General features: G+C 32.0%; 1 protein-coding gene across 1 annotated transcript; it reads left to right on the forward strand.

Moving 5' to 3' along the window:
• Positions 1-11,504: 11,504 nt before the first annotated feature.
• LOC134693347 (oxidized low-density lipoprotein receptor 1-like) lies at positions 11,505-15,870 on the forward strand. The gene is made up of 3 exons (XM_063554108.1): positions 11,505-12,220; positions 13,531-13,637; positions 15,494-15,870. The coding sequence occupies exons 1-3, from the start codon at positions 11,758-11,760 to the stop codon at positions 15,593-15,595; spliced, it is 672 nt and encodes a 223-aa protein (XP_063410178.1). The 5' UTR covers positions 11,505-11,757; the 3' UTR covers positions 15,596-15,870.
• The last annotated feature ends 9,355 nt before the right edge of the window (positions 15,871-25,225 follow it).

The following is a 25,225-nucleotide window of genomic DNA, read 5'->3' on the forward strand; positions in this document are numbered from 1 at the left end:
ATCTGACAAGGGGTAAAATTGTTTATCTGGTCAAGATCTATCTGCCCTGAAATATGAGGATGAATGGGACAACCCGTTGTTGGGTTGCTGCCCCTGAATTGGTAATTTTAAGGAAATTTTGCTGTTTTTGGATATTATCTTGAATATTATTATGGATAGAGATAAACTGAAAACATCAAAAATATTCCGCAAAGTAAGATTTACAAATAAGTCAACAGGACCAAAATGGTCAGTTGACCTCTTTAGGAGTTATTGCCCTTTATAGTCAATTTTGATCCATTTTTCGTATATCTTAGTTAACTTTTACAAAAATCTTCTCCTCTGAAACTACCGGGCCAAATTTTACCAAACATAGCCAGAATCATTATAAGGCTATTTAGTTTAAAAATTGTGTTTTATGACAGGGCAAACCAACCAATATGGCCGCTACGGCTAAAAATAGAACATAGGGGTAAAATGCAGTTGTTTATCTGGTCAAGATCTATCTGCCCTAAAAAAAATTAAGATGACTCGTACAACTCGTTGTTAGGTTGCTGCCCCTAAATTGGTATTTTTAAGGAAATATTGCTGTTTTGGGTTATTATCTTGAATATTATTATAGATAGAGATAAACTGTTAACAGCAATAATGTACAGCAATTTAAGACTAAAAAATAAGTCAAAATGACCAAAATGGTCAATTGACCCCCTAAGAAGTTATTGTCCTTCATAATCAACATGATCAATTTTTAACAATTTTCATAAAATTTGTAAATTTTTACTAACATTTCCCACTAAAACTACACGGACTAGTTCATTATAGATAGAGATAATTGTGAGCAGCAAGAATGTTCAGTAAAGGAAGATGTACAAACACATCACAATCACCTAAACACAATTTTGTCATGAACTGTCTGCTTCCTTTGTTTAATTCACATATGCCAAGGTGAGCGACACAGGCTCTTTAGAGCCTCTAGTTTAAATAGATTAGACGGATGATTTTCCCGGGAGGGGGACGTTTGAGGATGGTTTTACACTAGTAATGTTGGGGCTCTTTATAGGTTGTTGTGCAGTGTGAGCCAAGGCTTCGTGTTGTATGCTGTACATCGACCTATAATGGTTTTCTTTTTTAAATTGTCATTTGGATTGAGAGTTGTTTATTGGCACTTGCATCACATCTTTCTATATCTAAGTCTGCCTCATATCTTAACTTACATCCAGAAATCGACTATGAAGGTCGGTTGCAACAAAACTTAACGACAAAAGAGATGATTTCAGCTTCCCAATTGTGAACTTTCCATTTCTTAGAAGCAACATTCAAGCAGCGTCTGCATACGGAGTATATATCTTCCAATTGATACGATATTTCCATGCTTGTATTTCGTATCATTAAATTGATTGTTAACACTACCATTAACTATATCACATCCCTTTCCGCATGTTTTTGGCACTAGTTCAATAATTTGATTAAGCTCGTTGTAAGCCTTGTTTGTGTTGCCTTTATGAATTTCGTTTTCCAATAGATTTATCCTGTCCGTCTCTATTTAATAAAAATTGACCTCTGTGGTTGCTCTTATTCTGTCAACGTATATTTGTTCCACCTAACAGAAGTTCCAGTGGAAACTTTATTATAAACAATGTCAAAATACCTGTACCAATAAAGTAATGCTTCTTAAGTCTGATAGATCATGCCGCAATACACAAGGGCCATGCACAACCTAAACATTATCCTGTGTACAAAATGCAAATCTAGAATCTCCTTCATGAACTAGGGGACTTTAATATTTTTTTATGAATTTCAGGTTCTGGCGTTGATTAACAAGTTGTTGTTTTAAAAGTTATTGCCTAAAGATGGATATAATGCACTTCACTTTTGAACGACGATGAATATGGGAAGCAGAATAAAAGAAGACATTAACGCATTTTATCTGCCAAACTAACCAAGCGTGTGTCCGTGCGCACTTTGTTCGTAGTGATCGTTTTATGACAGTTTTTTTTTCAAAAGAAAATCGAGACGATTCCAGTAACATTTAAAAAACACAAGGGACTCAATGCACAAAAAGAATATGAACAACACGGCCTTGCAGAAAAAACAAGTAAAAAAAAAACAGAAAAAGAGGGTATTAAGGTGTTACATGTACCTTTGACAATAACATTCTCTTGAAAATTCAAAAAACAAGAATATCATAAATGATTGCATGTTGTTAGCCCTTCGTTTGTTCATAGTAATCATATATTTGAAATAGAATCGATTGCAGTGCACTCGATATGGTTCAACAAGAACATGCCTTCATATGCTATTCTTTTTTCTCTCATTCACTTGTTAAAAAATTAAACCAGAGAAGAAACAAGAAACTAATAGGAAAGGATTACATTTAGAAACATAATTTATGTAAAACAAGCCAACATAAGCTGCTTTATCTCTATCCTCTTTCTATCCACACTAAAATAAAGTATCTAAATAGATTTTAAATACAAATTTGATTTTAATCCAAAGTTTGAAATAACACAGTCACTAAAAAAAGCATCTCTTTCTTCGTTTTTGCATTTACAATGTACTTGCATCACTTTATCCGTTTTGAAACACAAAACGCATTTAAGGGTAATCAGGGAAACTATGTGTAGTCATTGCGCACGCATACCCTGTGTCTTGTTCTTCATGTAGCAAAACGAGTTGTTTACCTTCAGCTGTATTGTCTCCTTTTTATTTGTTTTTAAAGTTGAGATACTGTTTCAAGAGGCCAACATGTGGGATATATTCTAATGTAAAGAAATTTTATTCACAAAATAATTTTCAAACTTATACTTGAAAATAAATCTTAGCTTGCTTTTTCTTTTGTTTTACTTTTTTCGACGTGTTACACAATGTTTTAAATAAGATATAAGTTTCCAACAGTCCATTCTGTAAAATATTGAACCGTCCGATATTATACAGAACGAACTGTTATCGGCTTATATCCCTTACATAGGTACATAATGTTTCCATTTTTTTGGTAAAAGTTAACTGTATGATTGGTTGAGGTGCTTATATTCATACTAGAAATAATCTATAGAACTATTTCGTTTAAATTCTGATTCCATTCCTTGTTCTTTTATCTTATTTTGCACATGGCGTGTATATTTGTTCTCTTTTTATATATTCTGCTTATGAACATAGGACATAAATTGATAAAAAGACCTAGCTATCAAATGTGTAAATTATATATAATAATAATTTAGATGTGGTATGCTTGCCAATAGAACAACTCTCCGTTTAAGACCAGATGACAAACAAGTTACCAATTATAGGTCTAATTACGCTTTTCAACATAAACCTAACCTAAACTACATCGTAACATCGTAAGCTATAAAAGGGCCCCAACATGAAAAATGGAAAAAGTTCAAAGGCCCTATTTATAACAATTTACGAAAAATCTTTTGTATTTCACATGGTATTAAGACTAGCTCTTCATGCATTGTTACAATGTTTCTTTTTCTTTTCTTTTTTTTAGGGGGAGGCTTTTTTCTATTTCATGCTGATGGGTCTAGGACCTAAAGTTAACATGTTTTGTAACTAAAATTTATTAGCACACCAGCTTTCTGTCTAGTACAATAATTCTTATTTATTCAAGTAGGGAAACTTATAGATGAAGCGTTGATATAAATTTCAGCCACTTATTTTTCTATTTTTACATGCTAAATAAATTATCATTGTAATAAGAAACTTCTTCCTTATTACTTTGGTTCCCCCATTTAAAGATGAAAGTATTGGAGATAAAATCTTCGACAAGTGGTGATTTTTTTTTACACTTAACGAAAAGAAGGAAGAAGAGTCAAATAATTTTTAGTTTGATTTACATGTCGTTCATATTTTTCAGAGATTTCTTTATCTTCCTCGTCAATAATATTGAGAATGGAAATGGGGAATGTGTCAAAGAGACAACAACCCGACCAAATAAGAAAACAACAGCAGAAGGTCACCAACAGGTCTTCAATGTAGCGAGAAATTCCCGCACCCGGAGGCGTCATTCAGCTGGCCCCTAAACAAATATATACTAGTTCAGTGATAATGAACGCCATACTAATTTCCAAATTGTACACAAGAAACTAAAATTTAAATAATACAAGACTAACAAAGGCCAGAGGCTCCTGACTTGGGACAGGCGCAAAAATGCGACGGGGTTAAACATGTTTGTGAGATCTCAACCCTCCCCCTATACCTCTAACCAATTCAGAAAAGTAAAAGCATAACAATACGCACATTAAAATTCAGTTCAAGAGAAGTCCGAGTCTGATGTCAGAAGATGTAACCAAAGAAAATAAACAAAATGACAATAATACATAAATAACAACAGACTACTAGCAGTTAACTGACATGCCAGCTCCAGACTTCAATTAAACTGACTGAAAGATTATGATTTCATCATATGCACATCAGGCACAATCCTTCCCTTAAGGGGTTTAGTATCATACCATCATAACATATATGAGAAGAACATAACCCGTGTCATGCCAACAACTGTTTTTAGAATAAATGTGTTTAGTTCCGACGCAAAGACCTTATCAGTGACTCAATATTAATGCCAAAATATGCAATCTTTTATGACTTGACAACAGTATCGTTATTATATCCCTTCTTAATAAGTCAATTCAAAGGTTTTGTAAGTTTATGAGGTGAATACTGACACCTTTGTGCTTTATAAAGAATATTTCCATAACAAATTGGATGTGAAATACCTGAACGTATAAGAAGTCTGCATGTTGAGCTATATTTACGAATGATGTCTTTATACCGATGATAAAATTTAGTAAATGTTTTGACTAGTTTGTGATATCGAAAACCCTGGTGTAATAGTTTTTCAGTAATACCTAAATTTCTCTCGTTAAAATCTAAAACATTGTTACATACACGAGCGAATCGTACAAGTTGAGATATATAAACACCGTAAGATGGTGACAAGGGAACGTCACCATCTAAAAACGGATAATTAACGATAGGAAATGAAAAATCATCACTTTTATCATAAATTTTAGTATTCAGCTTTCCGTTAGTGATATAGATATCAAGATCGAGGAAAGGGCAGTGGTCATTGTTAGTATTGACTTTATTTAAAGTAAGTTCACCCGGATAAATTTCATTAATATACATCCTGAAGTCGTCATTATTGAGAGCCAAAATATCATCCAAATATCTAAAAGTATTATCAAATTTGTTTATCAGATGTTTTTTTATAACATTCATTACTTTTTACACATTCACGTTATCTATATTTTTAATTACTATAATGTTATATGAACGACACAACAGAATCACAACACAGAAACGAACTACAATATAATAATGACCATTTTCCTGACTTTGTACATGACATTTTAAGAAACAAATGGTGGATTGAATCTTGTTTTGTGGCATGCCAATCCTCTCGCTTCTATTGCAATGTTAAATATAACACCAAAATGACACCATTACATGACATAACCATAATACAAACAGATAGAAGCAACACAACAATCAATCTAAAAAATAAAATAATGGAAATACGAAGAGCAATACAAAATTCGGATTAAAAAAAAAACAGACAACATTCTATACATAAATTTACAGAATAGTTTAACCAATTGCTACACAAAGAAAATTACAACAATTCACTAAATTATAATTATAGGAATGAGTAAGGGGGATTCTATTAATTACCAATGATTCAGAATATCATAACTATATAAACTTTAATCGGAATTTTGACACAAACGTATTGTGTTTATAACTAAAGGTATCATGTAGAGCCAAGAAACTCGAAGATTAGGAGGTTCTCAATATATACTAATAACCATCACATGTTTAAAACGCATATTCAGTCTTCTTTCGTTGTTAAATATTTCATACGCCCAGGGCAGAGATGGATCAGATTACTTTCAATCTAATGGATTAATTCATAATTACTTTCATTGTCAATCATGTCAATTGTATGATTAAATTTAATCAACGATACACAATTTCTCAAAGTTACTGTTTACTTTAATGATTACACTGGGAAGTAATCATGATTTCATTTGATTACAATGAATTACAAAATAACCCATTTGAATATAGTAAATGAATAAAGGTAAAAATAACTGAAGCACTTTTTCAGAAGGGATTTTTTTTTTATATCTTATCAAATTATAAATTTAAACTTCATCAACTTCATAAACCAGAAAGAATCACAACATTTATACCTGAACCTTGTGTTACAGATTCTGAAATTTTACACTTTATTATCATTGATTTCTGACTTTTTTACAAGATTTGTAAAATGTTGTGTTTATTGTATTTCTAACATTATCAAGACGTCGTATGTTCTTCCGGATGCAGTCTTTTGATGTTAAAATATAGATGAAATAAAGTTACCGATTAAAACATATCCAAAATCTTCGACTTTGTACTTGTTTTGCATTATAACTATTTTGATATGAGCGTCATTTATGAGTCTTATGTAGACGGAACGCGCGTCTTGCGTACTTAATTATAATTCTGGTACCTTTGATAACTATTGTAATAAAAACAATCCTAGACAAACATACGGATTAAAAACTATTGCAATTCACATGTGCGTTTTTTTTTATCAATATTTGTTTATTTTTAACAATATTTTTGTCACCCTTTTTAAATTGTTTGTGCTAATTAGATAAAGTAGATCATATTCCCTACACAATTGGTAGTTGTCAAAAAAATACCTTAATTAAGTCTCATCGCTATCGATTCCAAGGATTATAATTTGGTTATATAAGAAAAGTATATCTTGAATATAACAGTCGTTATCAAATAAACTTATATAAATTGTGAATACGTGTACAATACCACTTATTTAGGCTAATAAATACTTTCAATATTGTAACTATTTATGGTTTACTATATTAACAAATCAATTAATATATGCCTTCAGTTAACGAATTATCTGAACTAAATTAAATTTTTATTAAAATGTGCATTTAAGACACGCCATATTGACCGTAAACACAATATTGTATTTTTGTTCATTGCAATCAGAAAATATTATTATAAAAAATCAGGAATACAAGGTATTTTGAAAAAGTGATTGATTCAATTAAATTCAATGAGATGATACGTTTGGCTGATTATTGATTTCAATGATTACTTGAAAAAAATTGTAATGAATTTTAGCTGAAAACTGAATACAATGATCAAAAGAATGGCTAGAGATCGCGAAAGATATTGTTCTCATATTTTTCTTTCAATCAGAGCATGCAGAGACAATGGTATTTTTGTCTAACAGAAAATAGATAAAATCATAGGCTAATACTTTTACACACTTACCTTCGTGGTACAGAAATAAAGTCCTTCTTCTATATAGGAGTAGGTCCAGTAACACCCCTTTTTGGCCCCAAAATATGTCAGTTTTAAGAAATTGTGAAAATGTATACTTTTAATTATTTATTGGACAGAAGGATGCTTCTGCTTCACAAATATGGGATGTTTTTAACAATACGATGTACATATATCGAGTACTAGCACCATAAAGTCATGCTAAATTACTGAAATCTTCACAATTATAGCATTTTGGTTAAATTTTAGACGGTTTCCGTGTAAAACGAAAGTGGCCGCATTCGTGTTCATCCAAAATATTTAAATGTATGTTGTATTTGATGATAATACATAACTTACATAAAGGTTGATGATAAACACGGATGCGGCCACTATCAACTTTGACAAAAACCATCTTAAAAGTGACATTTTTCAGTATATTTGGTAGATTTTTCATATTTGAGCTTGAATCGGAGCATTTTTGATGACATAATTAGTTAAAATCCTTCACATAAATTAATTGAATCAAATAGAATTAACACTTTAGTAATTAAAAAGTGGTCAACATCATCGTCAGAAGAACCTGAAATTTGAGGCCAAAATCGGACCTTACCGACTTCTTTTTTTGCTACATGTACGGCCCTTTGAAAATGCCCCATTTTGTTTATATTCTAATTTTTCACCGCTTTTTACCTATTTTTAGGCTATTATCATGAAAAAATATCAAATTTCCACAATAAAACTTTTTTCCATACATTCTATGAAGATGAAGTGGACCAATCTGAATAAATTTTACTTATAAAAAATATAGGTAGGTGTTAATATAAGAAAGTTTTATTATATTTTGACGCTTTTTTGTGTATTTTTTACCATGCTGTCAATTTTCTTTTTATGTGATTTTTCTTAGTTTTTAGAACAAAATGCATATCATTTGAACTTTTTTGTTATAAATGATTGAAAAAATACATATCTAAATAATTTGAAAAGATCGAAATGATATGGGATGTACATGATTCTTGTAAAAAGATTTTTTGTATCCATCACCCATTTTCTTAAAATTTTGGCTTCAAATATAGACTTGATTGGTCGTAAAATTTGAAAACTGGAATACTCAAAAACTGTTCATTATGAATACACAATTTTTTCACAGAGTTATGTTTGATTTTAATATTTTTAAAATTCATTGATATTTTCCACTTGTATCACATGTTTTGAAATAATTCAAGAACGAGATTTCAACGAGACTGAACGAGACTGAAAACTCACAAGAAAACATCCTTAAAATGCAAAAGACAAACAAATAATAGAACAACATAAAAAACTAAAGAATCTGCAAAAAGAACCCCACCAAAAACTAGGGGTGATCTCAGATGGTCCGGAAGGGTAAGCAGATCCTGCTCAACATGTGGCACCCCTCCTCTGTTGCTAATGTTATTACAAATTAGGTAAATAGTATAATTCGGTAGGTCACATTAATAAAAAGGGATTGTAGTTACGACACAAAGAACATATCTGATTTCCTTTGTGAAATGGTTATTTCATAATGGTCAACCAACTCGTGATGGCGGCCGTAAAATTTACGAAGGGATGATTTCAACTTCATCACCTTGAACTCTTGGTTTTATAGCTTCCAAGAAAATGTTGTTAAGAAATACAAGCACAGGAATATCGTATCAATTGAGAGATATATACCCCGTATATCGGTGCTGCTGTAATGTTGCTACTTAGAAAAGGAACGTTCACAACTGGAAAGCTGAGGTCATCTCTTTTGTAGTAAAGTTAAGTTTTCAACCGATCCTCATTTTCAATTTCTTGATTTTAGGCAAGATATGAGGCCGACTTAACTGTATATGTTGTATCATTTACCTTAGTTCGATGGGATGGATGCGTTCCACATAGTCACCAAATTTTGAATTATTTGGTGAAAGAGCGTCATCTGTATAACGGAAAGTAGAGTTAAAAGATATTGCTATCTTCATATATATCTTCCTGTTCCTGTATCAGGTCAGCCTCATGATAATGAGAAAATAAGTCGACAAGAAGAGGATCACAATTAGTTCCCATTGGAATGCTGATAGTCTGTTGATTAACACGTCCTCCGAACGTAACTTGTATTTTGTCAACCAAACAATCAATCTTGATAATGTCAGTTTTGATTTGTTTTAGCTTTGAAGCATTGATTTCTGATGAAATAGATGATAAAAATGCTAAAAGAGGCTCCGTGGACCACTTGGAAACGCAGTAATATACCTTTGTTAGTGAGGACACTTATGTAGTTTAGGTATCCAATACAGTGATAATTTTTACAGAGACTATTCAGAAAACAAACCATATCAATAAGTATGATAACGTATGTGTGTGCATAGCAAAATAAGCTTAGCTATTTCTTTGAATATAGGTTATTATCCCAGTAATGGGCATATAATTAAAACAGCTTTAATTAATTTGACTAATCCAGAAAGATTAAATTGAGAATAGAAATGGGGAATGTGTCAAAGAGACAACATCCCGACTATAGAACAAAGCAGAATGTCACCAACAGGTCTTCAATGCAGCGAGAAATTCCCGCACCCGGAGGCGTCCTTCAGCTAGCCCCTAAACAAATATATATACCAGTTCAGTGATAATTAACGCCATGCGAAAATCCAAATTGTACACAAGAAACTAAATTTAAAATGATACAAAACTACTGATATGGTACAGGCACAAAATTGCGGCTGGGTTAAACAAGCTTGTAAAATCTCAACCGGCCCCCTATACCTCTAGCCAATGTGTAAAAGTAAACGCATAACAATACACACGCTACAATTCAGAAGTCCGAGTCTAATTTTAGAAGATGTAACCAAAGAAAATAAACAAAATGACAATAATACATGAATAACAACAGACTACTAGCAGTTAACTAACATGCCAGCTCCAGACTTCTATTAAACTGATTGCAACATTATGTCTTCTTAATATGAATATCAGGCACAATCCTTACCGTTAGGGGTTTAGTATTGTACCGTCATCACATATTTAAGAAGAGCATAACTCATGTTATTGCAAACACCCGGTTTTTAAATAAATGTGTTTAGTTCCGATGCAAAGACCCTATAAGGGAATCAATAGTAACGCAAATTTATACATATTACTGTCAAAACAGTAGAAATCTCCTTGAACACTGACGATTCTAATATACCATACCAATATTAATAAAACAGTAGTTGTCTTCTAAAAAACACTTGTCTAACAAGTCTCATATACCTACCATAAGAAACAATAGATGTCTCATAATAAATGCTACCAATTCTTATATACCATACCAACTAGAAATGTAAATGTAAAAGTTGAAGTCTCCACACAAGAACAGTTGATGTGTCCTTATAGATAATAACTAGTCTCATGCATCATACCATATTTGTCTATAATACTATAGATACTTAGAGTAGAAAAGGAAATGTTCAACAAGGATGGAAAATTTATCCAGCCGTACTGGATACTTGATATCATTCGCAAAACTTTTTAATAACTATTCTACAGAGATAAAGTTGCCTTAAAATGCCACCATATAATGATATATTGCATTAACTTGACGTTTTCATCGAATAATTATTTGTTTTGACAATAACTGTTCATAAAGGTAATTTGGTTGCATGAAGTTTATCGTATATCCAGGGTTCACATTATACCATGATAACGAAAAGTTACCTAAATTCTGATTTTTTTTTTCTATTACAAAATGAAATAGTTATTCTTTCATATATTACTATGGTGGCCGTTATGGCCATTTCGTGTGTTCGCGTTTTCTCCTTTCATATTCTATAGGTCGAAAACGCGAAATCGCGAAGTCGACAACGCGAAAAGGCTAAAAAAAAAATTCTTTTCGATTTCGAAATTCGCTTTTCGCCCTATAGAATATGAAGGGGAAAACGCGAAAACACGAAAAGGTCTTAACCGGCCACCATACATTAAATTGTCTGATAAATCGAAGTTGTGAAATAGTGTTCATATTTTAACCTTTATTTCATTACGTTTTAAAAGAAGAAAATAGTTAAATTTCCGCATATACATGCATTTAATCTCAAAATTATGTTTCCGAATACAAGTACATGAAGTATTCCATTCAAGTGTTTCAAGATACAATCCCTTTAGATATCCACATCATGTGCAATAATGTTGATGAAATCTAAAATTAACTTTATTTTTTTTTCAATTCAAGAGGATAATGAAGAGTCTTGTTAGTGAAACGTTTTTGAGAACCTTATACTATCTGTGCTAAGTAGGATGATATGTCCCAGTCCAACAAGTTGTATGCATCATATTGATTTTTGCCGTGGTAGGACAACAATATTTCATTTAAGTGCATCATGCAGACAATATAAAATTTTCGTCTGTGCTATTTTCATCGGGGAAAAAAATATTTTAAGTATGTTTTTAAAAGACATTTCTTTTATTAACTTTTTTAATGATTTTCAATTTTAGATAACGTGCAAAATTTAATGAAAATTTGATGAAATGAAAATGTGGTTGGTAATGGTTTACTCTTTCCTGTCATATACCTGCGATGGAAGTTCTGTGAATCAAAGTACTCATAGCTCTGTGAATACCGCATATACGGGGACCGATATCACGGATATCAAAATGGAAGTTGACGTTATGAAAGGAAATTACCATGATCTACTTCTTAGAGTAATTAATAACGAACATGAAATCGTTACCTTGAAAGGTCAAACACAACAAATGGTAAATGAACTTGAAAACACTAAGCGGACATTTTCATGTGAAATTGAAGATTTACGAGCGACAACTATTCAGTATGAACAAGAAATAAACGAAACAAAAAATTCATGGAATACATTAAATGAAACAATACAAGATTTAAGTCAGAGCGTCAGTGTGTTAAAAAACAAATTGTCAATTCTGGAGAGCCTTGATACGAATAGCAATGAGCATGACGATGGAAAAAGTAACGAACCAGGTGTGTATATTTATTTTCCTATGGGAAATAGCAATGAGTCGTGTGTGTATATTTATTTTCTTGTGGGAAATAGCTCAATGAGTAAGTTGTGTATATTCATTTTCTTGTTAGAAATAATTATGAGTCATGTGTATATATTTATTTTCTTGTGATAAAATAGCAATGAGGTAGGTGTTAAAACTTGTTTTCTTGTGGAATAATAAGCAATGTCTCAGGTTTATATAATAGTTAAGCTTGAATATTTATTTTCTTGTTTAAAGTAGCAATGAGTCAGGTATGCCTCTAGACGCTCGAATGAAAAAATATTAAAAAGGCAAAATCAATGAGAATTGAAGAGCATTGGGAACGGCAACAAAAATCCTAATTATTTTCCCATACACGACTAAGGTAGTCTATTCCTCATGAAGAAAAGTCTAAGTATTTAAAAAAATTAAAAGTTTTGTAAACAACTCATTAATAATAAAGATCATAACAATGCCAATTGTTGTGGACACAGAAGTCTTCACAACTTGGCTTGTGATTTCCCGAATACAAAAATGTCCTTCGAAAGCAGTGAATATTAGGTTATGGTATCCAGGAGATACTGAATGTTTTAATGTCTTTGAACAGTGTTAAAAAAAACTGCATTAGAGAATAGACTAATACAGACGTATATGTTCTAAAGAGTATTTGTTTCTCTGTGTATGATTTCATCATAGATGACAGTTGTATTATTGTATAAGCCAAATGATTTTAAAAAAATCAAAAAAATCATCAAGGACGCTATAATCAAAACACACAAAAGGAAAAGATAGAATACGAAATTCCAGAGCAGCGGAGACCAAGTATAAGACGTTTTGGAACCAAATATACAGAAAGGCTTTGCTAAATGCAGCTAAATTAGTCTACTCCTTAAATAAGCATTCTTAATATACAGTATCTAACAAAATCAAGTATCACACACAAATCTGTATTAAAAACGTGCCTCCAAATACAAAATTAAGGAACGACAAATGTATTTATATAAATTGTTGCTGATCAACCAGTACTAGGGTTATCTGCTTCCATATTCCAACGGCATTTGAACTAAAAAACACAGTTAATAATAATTTCGTTATCCGTTGAAACTTTAATTTGAGATTTCCAATTCACCGTAACGGTATATTAAAGACAAAAATAAAAATAATAACTTACAATGTGTAATGTACGACAAAATAATTTTCCAGTAATGGCTTATTTCATGATTAAGAATACAATACAAATATATCAACTATATGACTGTACTAAAATTGAACACATGTAATGTTTTTTTTCCTTGTACATACATTTAGGTCTGGCAAGTGAGAAACAAGAATGCCCTTTGGAATGGATAAGAAATGTCGACTTTGGAGCATGTTATTTCTTTAGTAGTAAACCAAGGTCGTGGGATGGTGCACAGGTACTTAAAGAAACACTTATGATTTGAGATGTCATCATGTGTTAATAAGGCTTTTAATCGAATAGTAGAATATATGAAATCATGAAGGTTTATGTCATTTCGTAAATTTCACACTGCACAGTTTAAATATTTAGAACGTATCTATATTTGCTCCGATTGTTTTGTGAGTTCAGCTGCCGTTTGATAATACCCTAGATTTGTCTTTTTCTTATCGAATACTGAAATCGCTTCCATTGTTGTTATCCAGCAGGCTAATAGGTTATTTAAAACTATTTTTTCACTTTTTTATACTTTTAATTATAGAATGAAAACAAAAATTATGACCAGGCAGACTATCCCGCTAAATTGATCGTTTAACAACGTATATTAATTAACGTTGCACATAGGAAATTGTGCTTTTCGAAATTTGAACTTTTTTTTTATCCTGTGTGCTTTTGTTTAAGATGTCAAAGAACAATTACATATGACATATTGAATATCCGTAAATCTGTAAGTCGTTTGCATTTCCTAAATGGAAAAAGTAGTGGGAATATTGTTTGGTGGCAACACGCAATTACAGTTGTCTAAGATGGCGGTTTTTTTTAGCGTAGAAGACGAAAAGTACCTTTTAAATTTGTCGGATTAAGATTTGAGATGATTGTAATTTAATTGAATGTGCACATTTGTATTACTTCCTTTTATATAATTCTGTTTATCACATACATGACATTGTCAAATAATGTACCAACAAGTGGTGTTTTTTATAAATGATATAGAACAGGAAATCGACATCGGTTGGTCTCGATGATAAGCATTAAGTAGGTTGTAGACACAGAAAACGACAAGAAGAAAAAGTGACAGGAAAAATTAAAAATGCGACATTACAAATTTAGAGACAAGAAAGTTTATTTAATATTAATAATATTAATTTGTAGAAAAGCCAATTAATTACAGTTGAGCATTTTTTGTTTTGTAAAGTTTACAATTAGTTAACATTTTGTAGCACTACATACTTTTTGGCGCTTCTTGTCGCTTCTTAATACTTCATGTGTCTAATTACTGAAACACTCTCGACATGTCGACAATGCCGAGAATAAAAGAAGAAGAGTGTGATATAGATTTTATACTCAGAAAGATTGTTGATCATAGTAAGGAACACGAAAATGTAGAAAAACCGTTTATATTTTACTGTATCATACAGGTACGCCACAGATGTCTAAAAAATGTAACAAATCAGCGAAAATCAAAGCAAATATAAATTGGAAAATTAGTTGGTAACAAGCCATGTTGACACCCAGACAAATCGGCACCTAGGTCGAAAAACATTTTTGGGCATTTTGGGACCAAAACAATTCTCTATAAACTTATATATATATATAGAAAAGTAATTAATAGTGTGATAGTGTCTGATTTGTGTCATACATGTAACTATTGCATGTTTTGTACTGTTTAACTAAAATTGACCAATTCAGTGTTCTCCAAACTTGTACCACGTCGAGCGGATTTCAGTGCATCGAATGTCCGAGACCAAATCTGATAAATTAGCTGTGGTAAACATTTTAAGCAGTACTGCCATAATGTTCATCATTATTTTTGCTTTAGTTTTTTTTTTATTAAATGTCTATAGCGCTTACATTGATTTGATTCATAAATGGACATGCAGTAAAACAAATGTAATCTATCTCGCTAATAAATATTGCGAAACCTCTAAATTATTAATGTTAGTTTCCATTGTCAATATTGTCATTTAATATATTCAGCAGCTCTATTGAGTTAAATAGTGTTTCTCTATTTTAATCATAAGTAATGTCATTATGACTAGTGATTATAACTTCATAAAAGAGAGTTTTGAAGTAAGAATTATCTCTGTTTTGAAGGAACAATGCAGAGAACAGAACGGATCGCTTGCAGATATTCATTCTGAAGATGAAGCTCTGTGGATGGCTGACGCTGCTCGTAATAATGGAGGTGTGAATTAATTAAGCATGCTTGGAACTCACACCACATCTTCCTATATCTATTGGTCATTTTCCTTAGTTTCTTTTGTTACATATTCTGAATCGGACTCGGACTTCTTTTAAATGTAGTTTTACTGTGTGTTTTACTTCTGTTTGTATATTCTACTTTAGCTAAATGTATAGGGGGGTGTTTGACATTGCTCAACATATACTTAACCCTGCCGCATTTTTGCGCCAGTTCCAAGTGAGAAGCCTCTGGCCTTTGTTAGTCTTGTGTGGTTTTTTTTATTTGAATTCATTTATATATTTTCGCAGTTAAGGGTGCGTGATGTTTTCGTTTAATAGAAGATCCATTTATGATGATTGTTGGCTGTTATCTGTTATTTGGTCAGGTTGCTGTTTCTTTGACAAACCTCATTTCAATTCTCAATTGTATAGGCAATTTACTAAGTTCTTTTCTATGACTCTTAAACTCGAGGTTTAAATAATTCTGTAATGATCTGATAAATGCATTGTATCACTAGTCTAAGTTAAATGTGTCATATGACATAAACCTTGTATGTCTCGCTATTTGTCAGTTTAATACAGCAATTAACACCTTAAACCATCGTTAAAAAATAACCATGCAATATTTTCGAAACAATACACTGCTTAGTAAGAAAAAGTCAAATACCTGTACAGTACGAACCTTTATATATACAATCGAATAGTTTATTAAAGGGGCACTAGCTCTGACAAATTTTTGTTCACCGATTTGACTCAAATTTTCATGTTTATTTATAACAATGTAAAAAAAAAATCTTTAAAAAAATTATAGAATAAACAATTTAAAGGACATGGTCTCAATAAGATGTTGCTTCGTGTCGTGTGAAATTTAGCTATGACTATATGTGCGATGTAAACATAAACACAGATATAAATAGATTAGGCAAATCGTGCAATTGAATTGTTATAGGTCTGTTAAATTTTGTATTGTAGAAAAAACAATCATGTTTATCGTCGTTCTTATCTCTATAAGAATGATTTTGTGTGGATCGAATCAGTTAATCAAACACTATTTACCTTTGTTTCACTTTCAATGTTGACATTCTTTTTCTTTAAATACCCGTACACGGACAATGAATGCGTCATTCTATCACTTTCTACGGGGTTAAAGAGTTCACATGAATATGGATTTAATGAGGTCAACTTTTCCGCTTAATTGCAAGTGAATAACTCGTAATCCATTTTTATACTAGTAGCTTTATTTGACAAAATTGAATCATTTTAGCTGATAAAAGCAAATGATAATTTAACTTTTTCATTTTTATTAATGATTTAGAAAAAGAAAAAAAAATGATTTTTGATATATCTCGTAGCTATTCCCCCTTTAACAACCCACGATTGCAACCTACCGATCCGTTAATTTTCTCTCTATTTGAAGGGGTACTAGCTGCCAAATTCATGTTCACCGATTTGACTCAAATTCTTATATTAGATTCGTACAAATGTAAAAACATTTATTCAAATTCTAAAGTCTCTAAATAAACAATTTACAGGGCATGAGCGCAATAAAATGCAGCTCTGTTTCGTTTCTATATAGTCATCTAGAAGTCATTTCATTTATTATCAAGATGACCTAAAAATATAACTACTGTTGCATAACACGATTTACATGTAATTGCATTATATGTATGTTTCATTATAGTACGTGATTCTGCAATCTCGCGTTATTCAATAATTAACTTCATTACACAATAAAAAAAATTCATTTATGATTACACGAGGTCCCACAAAAAGATGTACAGTTAAATTGGAAAAAAAGGAAAATATTAAGAGAATGTATAGGCACTGTTACAAAGTTATGAGTTATACAAAAACTTCAGTGTTATACGACTATTGATAACCCATCAAATATACTAGATTTCAAATTATGTACGCCAGACGCATGATTCATTAAGACAATACTAATCAGTGGCACTTTAATCAAAACAGTTGAAAGTCTAAAATGAATTCATAGTTGAAGAGATTTAAAAACTGAAAAATGCAAAATACATCTGAGTCATTCTTTTGGTAAAAAAACATAATTATTTGGAATAATTCTACACATTCTTATTTTGGTTGTGTGGTATATGAATATCGGAAACAATGCATTGCTAATGAAGACTATGAAAGTCCTTTGCATCTAGAATAGGTACGAGTTTAAGAAATTAAACAATGTTTTGTCATTTGATTTCGCGATTTGATTAGGGACTTTACGATTGCATTTTTCTCGGAGTTCACTTTTTTTATGATTTTACATTTTCTGAATATTATCCTTAACTAGTAAGTGTAATTATATTTCCTTTATCTACTGAAAGTAGAAGATGCATTTTGTGATGTTTGGATCCTTTTTAGACTTTCCGAATGGGTAAATACTTTCATATTCCTGACTTGGTACAGGTATTTCTGAATAAATGTAGAAAATGGTGGATTGAACCTGGTTTTATAGCTAGCTAAACTTCTCACTTGTATGACAGTCCCATCAAATTCTATCACATTGTCAACGATGCATGAATTAAACAAACATACTCAAAGAGTTAAAACGTCAAAAATAGGAGTACAGCAGTCAATATTGTGTAATCATCTTAATATTACTATAAAAACAACAAATGAAACGAAGAACCACAAAAAGGCATACATCAAATTTAACATACTCATTTTGCTTTTCTTATACGACTTAATTTATCTTTGTAAAGTATACCCTTAAATGTAGAAGGTTTTAAGTACTGATGTAAAATTGCGCGTTTGAAATTCGCACAGGTAGACATAAAAATAATGTTGTCGTTCAAAGTATGACGGCATACATACATGCAGAGTCACGTAAAGTTGATATAACAAAAAACAGACTTAAGAGAAAAAGTAATAATAATAAAAAAAAGAATTTTGTGGTTCAAAGTAAAACGGGATACGTAAGTACAGTTTCACGTCAAATGTATATCATAAAAAACAGACTTAACAGAAAAAGTAGTATTATTGAATAAAACCGTTTTTTCATTCATAGTATGTCAAGATCCATAAGTAAAAGTAATATTAATAAATGAAATTATTTTGTCATTCAAAGTATGATGTTTAACATAACCACAGATTCACTTCAAAAGAATATCTCAAAAAACTGACTTAACAGTACAGGTTATATTAATAAAAACAAATAAAAGGATACTATAACACGCTTTTAAGATGATAACCAACGTCAGTACGCAAAATCTATACTTCAAGACCATCTTGTATTATTTTTGAAGTTGATACGGAATATTTGGCAACGAGTTCTCTGTATCTTTCGATGAACTTTTTTAGAAAAAAGACGAGACGTTCTTTGACATACCCCTGGTTCATCAACTTTCTGTTCAGATACTGGTGACGTTTTGCAAAGTCTGAATAGGAGCTGCAAGCTCTTGAATACCGAATAAGTTGGTAAATGTTTATTCCATATGAAAATGCCTGTACCAAGTCAGGAATATGACAGTTGTTATACATTCGTTTGATGTATTTGGTCTTTTGGTTTAGCCTTTTGATTTTGGATTTTCCTTTTTGAATTTTCCTCGGAGTTCAGTATTTTTGTGTTTTTACCTTTTATTCATATGTAAATAAGAAGAGGTCGGCAAGGAGAGGCACATAGGAATGCCGACAATTTGTTGAAAAGTCTACCTCCAAATTCAACAAATATGTGGTCAATAAGACACTGCAACATACTGCTCTCTTGTTCATCTGTGAAGTATGTTTTACCCTTTTGTTCCTTATTAACAAAATGCCTTATGGTATCCCAGGGTGATAAATTTATAGCGTATGCTACCATTGTTATGATGAAAAGCATTGTGGATTATTTCTGTTAGACGGTTTTTCAATTTCACTTGTGGAATGGATGTATACAAGGTTGAAAAATCAATAGTTTTAATAGAACTTATTTCAGAAAAAGACCGAGATTTAAAATTATCCAGAAGTTCTTTAGAGTTTTTAAGAATCCACATATGCTTAATACCACTACGCGAGTAAACAGTTTCACAGTATATCTGAAGACCCTCTTTAACTGCGGACAGAATTATAGTCAATCTAGTGGACAATTCTTTAGTAGAACATGCAGATGAGCCGGCAAAGTACCGTTGTTTTACGGAATTTTGTGAAGTTTAGGTATCCAATACAAACAAGGTAAGTCCTCCGATTTGTTGTTCAATGCAATGTTCATAGAAGCCATGAAGGACTTATGATTCGCCAAATTCTCATCCTTGTCAAATGATATGTTTTTGTATGTTTTATTCCTTATTCTTTTATAAGACACTCGTAGTAATACGATTTACATATAAAGACAATATTATCTGAAGCTTTGTTCGCAGGAACAACAGCATACTTATCTTGAAGAGATGATAGACAATTTACAGCCTCTTTGTCATTGAAAATTGATTTAGGTCGATCATTCACACAGTTTTTCAACTTATGAATGCGACGTTTTATCAGAGACCTGATTGTTTTGGCCCATTCTGACAAAGTTTCCAGTAGAACTTCTTCTCGTTTAGCCCATGCTCTGGCGTAGTCCGCGATGGAATCCATAGTTATTTTGAAGTTATGGTTCCAATTGATATGTTGGGGTTCTCTAAACTAAGGACCACTAGAAATCACCTTTCGGAAATTTTCATGTTGAATTATGTTTAGATCCCCAGTAATAACATAGCCAGAGGGGCTTTAATTGTAAGGCAAGTGGGAACAGTCACATGTTAGAGGTTTGTTAAAGTATTGTTCTTAATCAAGGTCCTGTAATGCTTGTTTATAGTTAAATATTGTGGGTGCAATGGTTTTGGTGTAACTGTAGGATACAATAAAAACAGATTGATTTTGAAAATAAATAGGAATTTTAGATGTTAACTCTTTGTGATGAAGAACGTTGATGATGTTGATTGCATCAATTCCTCTATTGGTAAACAGAAAGAAATTTCCTATTTTCCTCATGTAAAGGTTCCGACCTAACTGGTTTTGAGAGACGGAAAAGAGCTACATCACAAATTATACTGTATATTAGTGAAAATGTATTGGTGCCTCTTTTGTCAAGTGCATAATCTCTCAAACATTTTAGAAAATTAACCGGCATTGAAAATAGAATAGTTCTAATGTAATGTTACCCTCACGTATGATGCAAAAGAGAAAGAAGGTCATTAAGGCTTCCAGAGGCCGATCTCGATTTGGAAGACGTTATACATTAGGCCGATGGTAATGTTTTTGTCCATGACTACATTGGTTTCGTAAGGTAGTATTAAAAAAAACTCATTACATTAATATGGCTGGACTCGACAAATTTCCTAATCCTTTTACATTATCATTGCAGCCATATGGCATTGCAGTACCTAGTTCCCTTATCCAGAAATTTTCTCTATGTTTTCGGAAAGGAGTATTATTAAGTACAGGACTATTTGAGTGGTGATAAATTTTCTGGATGATGCGTACTTTCATAGATAACGAAGGATCATGGTCCGGTTGATTAAAATGGTAATAAAGAACCCTGAATTGCGGATCTTTATTATCAAACCGGTGTTGGTTCATCCTTTTACTTAAAGTTTGTCGAGTTTCACCAACATAAAGTTCCGTACACACCTTTGTCCGTGGAACAGTCCATTGGCTCAAAAGATTTAATAAAATACGTTTTTTCCTGTTAAGTTATTGGTGAAATCGGGAGTGGTGATTAACATATGACATGTCTTACACGTGCTCCTTTTCTTTTTGTGTTTTTACAAGAAGAAATGATAGGTGTTGATTCACTTGTAGCAGCAGGTGTATTCAAACAGTCAAAAATATCAACGGAACATGGCTTTAATCTATGAAGAGTATCTGAATTTTTAAAGTAGTAATGACCTTCTGGATGAACCTACGTCAAATCAGTGGTATCCCGGAGGATATTCCGTGAAACACATAAATCAAATGCTACAGTGCTCTGTGCAGCAAAAGGGGACCTTGGTAACCCGGGCGACGTCCCAGCCGGTTTGTTCTTTTTATTATTTGTATTCATCACGCATAAAGCTACCAAGTTAATGATGCGCTCGTGGAATAATTCACCAGCAGTAAAGTTTCTTCTAGGAAGAAACTTGTCATCAACTTGGTTGTAATAAAAAGATAAAACACAAAAATACTGAACTCCGAGGAAAATTCAAAAAGGAAAGTCCAGAATCAAAGGCAAAAATCAAAAGTCCAAACACATCAAACGAATGGATAGCAACTGTCATATTCCTGACTTGGTACAGGCATTTTCTAATGTAGAAGATGATTCACCCCACCCAAAACTTTTTTGCCAACCATACACATAGCCAATGCGAATGATTTTTTGTCCGCTCACTCATTGAATAACAATGAATATGAAAACAAATATGTTAAACAAGGACACACTGTTGGATCCCCAAACGTATGGCTAGATGTTGCATAACAGTACACGCTTACCACTTACAATGCCGTATTCGTTATATACCGGGTACTATAATAAAATGCTTGTACCAAGTCAGGAATATGACGGTTGACCGAATTCGTCATTTGTTTGAGCCTTTTATTTTGTCATTTGCGCAGGGAATTTCTGTTTAAAATTGTTCTCGGAGTTCGATATTTTTCTACAAAATATCATTCTGCAACAAGTTTCAACAAACCTTTTTAGAATTGTCCGATAATAAATTATGAAAACAAAGATTTCAACTGGCTTAACCAAAGTTTTAAAGAATTTGGCTGTTAATGTTAGGTAAATATGTCATATAGCTCTTTAACGGTTTTAGTTTTTATACATCCTCTGATTTCAAAAGCGTCTCGGACGCATGGAATTTTGAACGTGTTGATTCCATCTCTTCTAGCATATCTTTTATCGCATTCAGCAACCTTTCTGAATATCATGATCCGTTTTTATCTTCTTCAATGTTGTAGTTATCCAATTTTCTGAATGCTAATTTATGAGAAGTTTTACGAATAGTAAAAGGGAAGTTCGTTTAAAAGTTAAATCGACTTACCCTTACAACATTTTAGGGCCTTTACCGATACAGGCTATCTGGCTCGTGTGTTGGTCCATTTCATTGTTGTTTGTCTACAGTTAAATCAGATCGTTTTTATTTTCAAGTATGGTGTAAGTTATATGTTTGGTAAGTTGCACTGTCTATGGTGAATGCTACTATCCTTGTTATGTATTATTCATTTATAGATTACTCTGCAAAAGCAACGACAGAACCAAAATAATAAATATTGAAATAATACCAAAGTCAGAAACATAACGAACAAGTCTCAGGTTACCTTTGATGTCAGATTATCAATAGTTTATACATGTCTTATTTGCTTGAATATTCAAATGGAGTGAGACACTAGTTATTCAAAACTTATAAAGTCTTCTCCCAGTTGGATTAGCAAGCTTAGTTAAAGTCAAATATCGCAATCTATTTATAAACTACTATCATTATAATATGACACTCAACTTATAATGAATGAAAGCACTCGAAACTAAGCAGATCCGGGGCCTTAAGATATGGTGATAAGACCCGTTTCACCTTTATAAGTTTGAAAATTGTCAATTGTCTAAAAGCGAACGAACATGTGTACTTTTAGGAGTAAGCAATGTATATATTAAATAACCAATTATTATTCATCGAAATCATTCGATAGCGTCAAATTTCAAATATATTTCAAAACATCATATAATACTTAAAATTTTATCATCGTATATAAATTGCAAGTGGATCTGGCAAGATACGATAAGCCATGTCAGCTCTATAAAAAGGCTGTGTATTTGTTATTATAGATTCAAATAAAATTAAGGAACCTTAATTTTTAGTATTAATATAGAAATATAAGCGTTCTTTTTCTATAATACCTGCAACAGCTCCTTGGAATCCAGCGTTGTAGTCACAAGCCACCTCGTTGCTAACATAGTCAGTCCTGACGTCTGTGTATTTGTCATTTTGATCTGGTCCTCCTACTAGAGCACCATACAGGGTATGTGGATTGGGCCTTTTCTGCTGTTGCTGGTCCCAGGAACAAGGTACTGGGATCATTGGACATGAAGTGGAATGTAGTAGTTAGTTTGAGAAATGTGTAAAATAAATCAAATCAATCAATCAGTATTATACTTGGCTATTTTCAAAATTAATCTAAATCTACAAATGTGAGATTAATAAGACGTGTAAAAGATTAGGTTATGACATGTGTGTTAAATTTTTAAATGAATAAAATTGAAAATGTTAATGGGGAATGTTTCAATTAATGGGTCTTCAACACAGCGAGGAAAGTTCGCACTTATCGGCGTGCTTCAGCTGTCTCCTTTACAAAATATACTAGTTCGTTGATAATGGAGGCCATACTTAAATGCAAAACATAAAAATGAACTCAAAAAGCCAGAGGTTCTTGACTGCAGCGGGGTTAAACATGTTCTGTAGAAAACTCAACTATCCCCTTTACCTCTATCCAATTTAGAAACAAACAAACCCATGGCATGTTGTACAGAAAAACTATAATAAAACGACCATTTATATAAGCTTTCATTTAGGACACAAAGAGTTCAAAAAGAGATACCTAGCAAACATGTAACTGTGTTGCTGTTGGCGTTGGCATCCACATCTATTCCGAATTTTTAACGATTTGTATTAATATTTTTCAAAATAAATTTAAATATGATAGCTACAGTATGTACATTGTATCTATCATCTCTGATAAGAATTATAAAATTGTAGCTTTTCTGATAAAAAATGTATTCTATATCGTTTAGAATTTAATGAAAAAAAGAAAGAACCTTCCCCTGTGATGTGGTTGTGTAGAAGAATTAACTCCAAAGCCAACCTCAAAAGTTCTCCCAGTATCTCCAAGAGCGTATCCGATTTGACTTTTAGCCCATTTTCGATACTCCTTTGGATGTATGCCTTACTCAGCCGTTAGAAGGCCCATAAAGGCCATATTAGCTACAACATAGCATGCAAGTCTTAGTTAGATAATAAAACGATGTGTTATCATACCCATTTATTCAAATATTACTCCCTTACTCATCACATATCATGTCATTAGGCTAAGAGTATGCAAAATATGAAATTGATATACCAATTTCAGTTATAATATCTGAACAAAATTCAAATGTAGCATTCTTTTCATTAAAGGCAAAAAGATACATTTGTAATCAATTTTACTTTCAAGTATATGCACATGAGAAATTGAAATAATTTCTTATAAATTTGTCAAATTTAATATTGCGAGTAGTTTATCCATGAGGACATCATTACAATTATAGTTATATTGAAATAATACAGTCCATATAACCTGACAAAATCAAACTTGTGTTCATATATTGAAAATATAATACATACACGCGTATCTAAGAGATCCCCATTACAATCTGAATGCCAGTCCCTTTGGAGAATATGGCAATGCAGCAGTACCAGTCCCCCCTGGTAACCAGTCGGTAAATGTGGCTTCTAGATCTTGTTTGTAAATATTCTTCTTTGTCATGTTGTACAAAAGAATCTTTCAAAAACACACGAGAACTACAACATTATCACATCTTTGCATTGTGGTATACCATCGCATTCCTCATAGTAACATTAGTTCACATTGTACACATTATACACATTACATTATGTTCCTTTAATTTTTTTGAAGACAAAACTCTTTCTAACAATTATTCTTTTTGTAGTTATTGCT

The sequence above is a fragment of the Mytilus trossulus genome, chromosome 12 (genome assembly GCF_036588685.1).
Source record: "Mytilus trossulus isolate FHL-02 chromosome 12, PNRI_Mtr1.1.1.hap1, whole genome shotgun sequence".
Taxonomy (NCBI): domain Eukaryota; kingdom Metazoa; phylum Mollusca; class Bivalvia; order Mytilida; family Mytilidae; genus Mytilus; species Mytilus trossulus.